Source organism: Zingiber officinale, chromosome 7A, assembly GCF_018446385.1.
Source record: "Zingiber officinale cultivar Zhangliang chromosome 7A, Zo_v1.1, whole genome shotgun sequence".
Taxonomy (NCBI): Eukaryota; Viridiplantae; Streptophyta; class Magnoliopsida; order Zingiberales; family Zingiberaceae; genus Zingiber; species Zingiber officinale.
Genome location: NC_055998.1, coordinates 125,498,774 through 125,505,785, shown reverse-complemented (window position 1 = coordinate 125,505,785; position 7,012 = coordinate 125,498,774). Strand labels below are relative to the sequence as shown.

Sequence of the window (7,012 nt, the reverse complement as noted above, 5' to 3'; positions counted from 1 at the left end):
AGTCTCCTCCGGTCGGCCCACCTGCAATAACGTTGATCTCGCCTCTGGCAATATTGCTTCGATTCTCCTCTTCCCGAGCGGACGGTCGTGACCGTTCTCTAGACGCCCGGCGATTATCTTGTCTCGGAGATCGGTGCCGATCGGGTGTCTGCTGATGTCGCCTTTCGATGCGGGTCCGGTCAGCTTCATGAATCCTTTGTCTCCTGTCGGTGGGAGGTGACCGTCGTTCGGCCCTCCTAGGAACGGGATTGGCCACGAAGGGAAGACTTCGACAATCCTTCGTGTTGTGCGTATCCGTCTGGTGGAAGGAGCAGAACATAGGGGTCCACCTCTTCTTTGGCTTGGGCGGCACTTCTTATGCGTGCGACTGGCGTGGGAGATCGGATTGCTTCACTCTCGGTCCTCTAGGTGGTGAGCGGCGTCGCTTCCGCCGAATAGGTGCCCGCCGGTAGGAGTTTCCTTTTCCCGGCTTGTGCTTCTTCCACGTTTATGTATTCATTGGCCCGATGTAGCATATGATCATAATCTCGGGGCGGCTTTCTGATGAGCGACCGGAAGAAGTCCCCATCCACAAGGCCTTGCGTGAAGGCATTCATCATCGTCTCCGATGTGGCCGTTGGGATATCCATCGCCACTTGGTTGAATCGCTGGATGTAGGCTCGAAGCGATTCTCTCGACTCTTGCTTGATGGCAAACAAGCTGACACTTGTCTTCTGATAACGCCGACTGCTAGCGAAGTGGTGGAGGAAGGCCGTTCGGAAGTCCTTGAAGCTAGTAATGGATCCGTCCGGCAGCCTCCGAAACCACCGTTGAGCCGATCCCGAGAGAGTTGTAAGGAAGACGCGACACTTTACTCCATCTGTATACTGATGGAGTGTAGCTGTGTTATCAAACTTACCCAGATGATCATCCGGGTCCGTTGTTCCATTGTACTCTCCGATCGTCGGAGGCACGTAGTGTTTGGGTAAAGGGTCTCGTAGAATAGCCTCCGAGAATTGACGATTGATCCGCTCGGGAGATGAGTCCGTCCGGGGGGCTTTCCCTTTTCTGTCATCCCGCCTTGGCATTTCGTCTGAAGAAGAACCTCTATCTCTTCGAGTTGGTGCGGCTTCAGGGGTGCGAAATAAGGCCCGGTGGAATGCGACGGTGGCTTGAGGTGCGTCCGCTCGGCCACCCGATGCAGATGTTGCTTGTTGCTCCGGCCGCTCGGCTGACGCTTTTTGTTTTTGCTCCACAAGTTTGGCGGCCCTCATCTCGACCAGAGCGTCCAACTCTTCTTGTGAGAGTGCCACATTGTGTATTCTTCCAGCCTCGTCCATTGTCTCTGTTCAGATGCAGGAGTGTTCCCACAGACGGCGCCAAATTGATCCTATCCGAACTAGGGGTCAACGAACGCTGGGGACGTGGCGCTCCCTACTGGATCCTCAGGTGCTCCGGCGAACCTGCAACAAAACCGAGCCAGGAGGGGTGTCCCGGCGACGACCCTCCGACGCTCAAGTCAGGCGAGGAAATAGCAAAGAAAAGGCTTTTAAGTAGAAGACCCTTGTACCTCTGGTGAAGAAATGGAGGCCTTATATAGAACTATCGAAAGAGGCCAGGCACGTCAATCGAAGCAGTCATCTGCTTTAGACCATACCCAAGTATGGGCCTGTCAGAAGAGCATACATGAGGCCATACTGCTACTGTATCCACCTCTCCCAGATATGACGGCGAGATCTTCCATCGTGCAATCTTGTGTACGGCCTAATCATCAGACATACCCTCTCTGACATCCCATATCCCGAGACAAGCGATAGGCCGCTCGGCTACCTCTGTACCCTCGCCCTTATCTTGGCCGATCGGTCTCCCGCTCGGCCATTCAATCCCAGCCGATCGATCTCCCGCTCGGCCATTCGATCATCCTGTCTTGGCGTCGGAAACCCAAGCCCATGGATGGATTATTTCTAGCTCCACTCGGACCCTTATCCGCTTGACCAGCCTTCCATCCGTCTTTAGGCTGGGACCCTTCAGAGGGTGGGCCCCCCATCCTTACCGCCGGATCAATATACATACAAGTAAACCCCATTGCATGCCTTGCAATCTTTTGCCTCCAGTCTCTCGTGATGTGATTGTCTCTTGCAGAAGTTTCTCCTGTTGTTTCGCCCTTTGCTGTGCCACCCTTATTCGAACAAGAAGTGCCCGATCATGACCGTCTTTTCTGGCTTGATGTTTCCTGTGTCCATCCTCATCTCCTGTGTGCCTCGATAGCATTTTGCATAGTTTGCCCTGTTTATAAGATGCTGGCACTAAGCCCTCAACCCAGTCCTTCCCAGCGTATTCTAACAACACCAACAAAGAATTCTGTTTGCATACAAATCCACTTCATTTTAAACTTTAGACAAATTTAATTAAAATCAGCATATAAAATTTTCAATTAAAATCAGTTTAGACAAATTTAATCATTTTCAGATTTATTGATAAAATGGCCACCGCTATCAACTATCTAGAAACAAAAACCATATAATGTTTTGTGATTCACCAAGTACCTGCTCATTGAGCAACACCATTAATTTGAACAGAAATTGAAACGTAAAACCTGTGTTTGCAGCTAGGTATCAGTCGGTGCTAGGCCAAATCATGGAACAATCTTTATTGGCTCGCTATATTACCTAACTACAAAAATCTTTTTTTAACTAAAGTCGATTATCATATTCAGAAAGTGCTTGACTGATTCGAAGATTCATTGGTCGACAATATCAAACGTACACGCCAGTGGCAAGGAGCAAAAATAGAGACCCAAAGCCCTGCAACAACCAAAGAAATAGTTAGCCCAAATACTGACAACTTTCTCACAAAGGAACAGAAATCACCGATTTCTAATTACCAGGAAACCAGATGCAATGGTAGCAGTCACGAGCTCCTTAGCTAGGCTGCGGTTCCTAGTGGATGTAGTAGCTTCGTAACTGAAATCGGTCATGTATCAGGAAAAGAGTTCAATCGACAAACAGATCCAAAAAACAGTTGAAAGATGAGGATGACAGACATAAATACTTTATGATTACGAGAATCAGAACATGCATGTGTTTGACAAGAAAATCTAGGTGTGCATGGTATCAGGGCGAGGAAACACTGAAGATATGCATAAATTTTGAAGTGAGGCAAAAAATAAATCAAATTTTGGTTCCTTGATAAAATTTTGATCATGATGTGTAAGTAACAATCTAAAATATCTACTTGCCTCAATCATCATCCATAATGGTGCAACAATCTAAAATATAAGAAACATAGACATCAACGCTAATCAGTATTCGAACAAGAAATGTTCCAAAATTTCCCAAGTGATAATCCAAATTCTGACAAAAAAGGAACCTATGCCGTGCTTGGCTACATTTGAGTATAACAATGGGATTCTATAACCACATCCTATTTTCATGTTTGAGGGAGATGTGGATTTTATGTTTATAAAAAAACATTGGTAAATTCGGTGGTCATTAGGGTATTGCACAACTTTTGGTCCAATCTTTGGTAAAACATTGTTTTCTTTTCCCTTTACATATGCTCCATTTCTCTCCTAATTCTTCCCCTCCCAGTAAAAAATGTAAGGACTAGCCTTAAAAAGAAGGAAATAACCTTTCAGCTGAGGCAATTAAAAGGGCTCTTCAATTGTATTGGGTGCTAAAAGTGCTACATGAAGATTCAAATCATACACAAGATCCAAATTCTAAAGTTCTAACTTCTTCTGTGACTCGTAAAAGAACGACCACAACTCTATCATCCGGAAGTTATGATCGTTTAGAATCATCTCTCATGCAATCTTTTCTAATTTATCCAAAATTTTAACAAAAGACTCAACACTCACTAGATGTATCGCCCATTTTTCCAAACGGTACAAACAATCACAGGCCACAAAATCGAGTTCTGTTATGGAACAATTTTAGAACATAATGGTATGTATATAAGATAAAAAAGGAAAATTTACGTTAAAATATATTGTTAAACTTTGATCCGAAAAAGATCCATCCGTAGTCTATGCGAACAGATGACAACAAGACCAACCCAGGAAATGCGCACGAATCTAAGATGAAGCTTACATGAAGAAGAACGCAGAGACGAGAAGACCAACAACGAGCAAAAGAGCAGAGACCGCTGGGTATAAATGCATGGGGATGGGGCTCATGACGGGCTTCGGTGCCTGAGAAAAAACCCCTAGAGGCCTTAGAAACCAAAAGATCTCGAAATCCTAAAATAAAACGATTTGGGCTGGAACAAAAAAAAAAGGTACGAGAGATTGAAATCGATAGAGATCTTACCATCTGCAGGATGAAAGAAAGAAGTGGAGGAGAAGACGGCGACGAAAACAAACGAGTCGCGAGCCCGAATCTTCCGCCAGGACGATGGGATCCTTTTGTACCCTATTTTAAACGTCGGAACTTACGTGGATTCCTTTTAAATTTACCAAAAGAAAAGCACTTTATTGCAAATGTTATTTTTCCTAGAATTCTAACCGTTCGATCTGATCGAACGGACACGACGTGCCCATGGCCATGATGTGGGTCTTCGACATGCCCCAACCTTCCGTCACCTCTTTTGGTCTCGCTCGCTCGCTCAGCCTCCTGCCCTCTCGACTTCTCTTTCTCTCAAACCCTGTGACCGTTCTCGGGTTCTCTACGCGGTTGGCGAGCTACCAGCGTCATTCATGCGCATCCAAGATACCTAAGGTTCGACTTCTCCGCTCTTTCTCTCGTCATTTTGGATCTCTGGTTCTTTGGTCCTTGAATTTACAAGCAAAGGGGGATAGTTGAAGGCTTTGAGGAACTGCACGATCGAGTTTGGCAGTTGTCTGATTCAATTCTTTTACGTGGTATTAAAAGAGGCGCGACAGTGGATTTTGGTCTATATTGGGTATCCAAGATTCGATTCTTTGTGCATTTCTAACTTTTTCTGGTAATAACCCGCATCCTTTCTCATAGGAAGTCAAGGAAAAGGAGCCAAATACTTTTCATTTAAAATCGTGTCTATGGCGTACAAGATGTTGTAATGTAATGGATGGTGGAGAGGTTGTGATTCAAAGGAACTTGTTGGGGGAGAGCGGTGGCTTTGCATCTTGTGTACTATCTCATAGGAAATTAGATAAAGGAGAAGACCATTTTGTGGGAATTGGCATCCAATAGCTAAAGGCTTTTAATTCATAAACTTGCTCGATGCCGAAGTGCCACATGACATGCCTTTTTACAGGCATTTAAGAGGCGCCTTGTCCATAATTAGAAAGAATACTTCTAATAAAATTAACTTATTCTAGAAATAAATTAGGATATATCTAACTCTAGAATTACCACTAGTAAAATATCATTCTAAGTACCTGACCTATTCCTTAGCAGATTTAGGAAGAGATTAATTTTGGTCTATATTGGGTATCCAAGATTCGATTCTTTGTACACTTCTAACTTTTTCTGGTAATAGCCCGCATCCTTTTTCATAGGAAGTCAAGGAAAAGGAGCCAAATACTATTCATTTAAAATCGTGTCTATGGCATACAAGATGTTGTAATGTAATGGATGGTGGAGAGGTTGTGATTCAAAGGTATTTGTTGGGGGAGAGCGGTGGCTTTGCATCTTGTGTACTATCTCATAGGAAATTAGAGAAAAGGGAAGACCATTTTGTGGGGATTGGCATCCAATAGCTAAGGACTTTTAATTCATAAACTTGCTTGATGCCGAAGTGCTACATGACATGCTTTTTTACAGGCATTTAAGAGGCGCCTTGTCCATAATTAGAAAGAATACTTCTAATAAAATTAACTTATTCTAGAAATAAATTAGGATATATCTAACTCTAGAATTACGACTAGTAAAATATCATTTTAAGTACCTGACCTATTCCTTAGCAGATTTAGGAAGAGATTAATTTTTGAATAAGTTGATTTTTTGGATTGTATCATTTGCTGACTTGATTGCTTCCTACACTCATCTTAGCTTGTCACAAAAATACAGAAGCACGAGGCGCTGTTTGGTTAAAAAAAAAAATCTGTCCTTTTTTTTTTCATTTCTTAGAAAATATAATTTGAAAGATAAATAAAAGAAATATTTAGAATTGACTTTTTTTCGTTAAAGGTGAATGATGGAATAAATGTCTAATTTTTTTATTTTCAATTAAAGTGCTTTATTTATTTTTCCGAAATTGGAAACTGAAAAAAAAAATCATGAATCAAACAAGGCCATGGTTCTAATTTCAAAATTGGTATTTGATGGATTAACCTAACTATCCTTCCAATAAACGATTCAATTAATTATTTTTTTCTATTAGAATGAGTTATTTGAAGGGGAGCCTTGGCACAACGGTAAAGTTGTTGCCGTGTGATTTGAAGATCACATGTTCGAGTCTCAGAATTAGCCTCTCGCAAAGTAGGATAAGGCTGCTTGCAATAAATCCTTCCCCGAGACCCCGTATCAGGCTACCTTTTAATGAGTTATTTCTTCTAATCCTTTTTAAGTTATTCTCTTTATCATAGTTGTGAAAAGCGCGTGCCTAGCTGCGCCTAGGCGCAACCAGGCTTGCCATTTGCGCTTGGGTAGTGACCCAGGAGCAATACTTGAAAGAAGCGTGCTTAAGCGCGCGCCTTTTGAGAGGTTAAGGCGTGTTTAAGGTGTGATTTCCCTCGTCTTATTGAAGTGATTTTTTTTTTTAAAGCCCAACCCATACCTTTAATTACCCTTTAAATTAATTAGATTGCATGCATGCAGCGCATTTTTTTAGCATGCCTCTACCCTAGAAAATGAACATCAACCTTTAATTAGATTGCATGCATCCTACACATTTTTCTTGAGTGACTCTTCCTCTCTCCTAGAAAATGAACATCAACCTCCCTTGCAAATTTATTTCTCTGCATTCAATATTTGAAATTTGTTTTTTCTTTCTTTAATTTGAAGTTTGATTTTGATTATATTAGTGAATTTTATATTTACATTATTATTTAATAGTTTAGGGATTATAATTTTGTTAGTGAAATATGTTGGCATAAATTTCCTAGAATTGT

At 42.4% G+C, this 7,012-nt stretch overlaps 2 protein-coding genes across 2 annotated transcripts in view; one reads left to right on the top strand and one right to left on the bottom strand.

The window, feature by feature from the left end:
- Positions 1 to 2,671: 2,671 nt before the first annotated feature.
- Positions 2,672 to 4,379, bottom strand: LOC122000463 (transmembrane protein 258-like). The gene is made up of 4 exons (XM_042554860.1): positions 4,290 to 4,379; positions 4,071 to 4,171; positions 2,864 to 2,942; positions 2,672 to 2,783 (listed from the first exon to the last, which is right to left on the bottom strand). Exons 1-4 carry the CDS (start codon positions 4,290 to 4,292, stop codon positions 2,736 to 2,738), a joined length of 231 nt encoding a protein of 76 aa, XP_042410794.1. The 5' UTR covers positions 4,293 to 4,379; the 3' UTR covers positions 2,672 to 2,735.
- Positions 4,380 to 4,565: 186 nt separating this feature from the next.
- LOC122002399 (serine/threonine-protein phosphatase 5-like) overlaps positions 4,566 to 7,012 on the top strand; it is a 29,716-nt gene continuing 27,269 nt past the window's right edge. The window contains exon 1 of the mRNA XM_042557552.1: positions 4,566 to 4,697. The gene's annotated coding sequence lies outside the window, so the exon portion shown is untranslated. The remainder of the gene's footprint in view (positions 4,698 to 7,012) is intronic.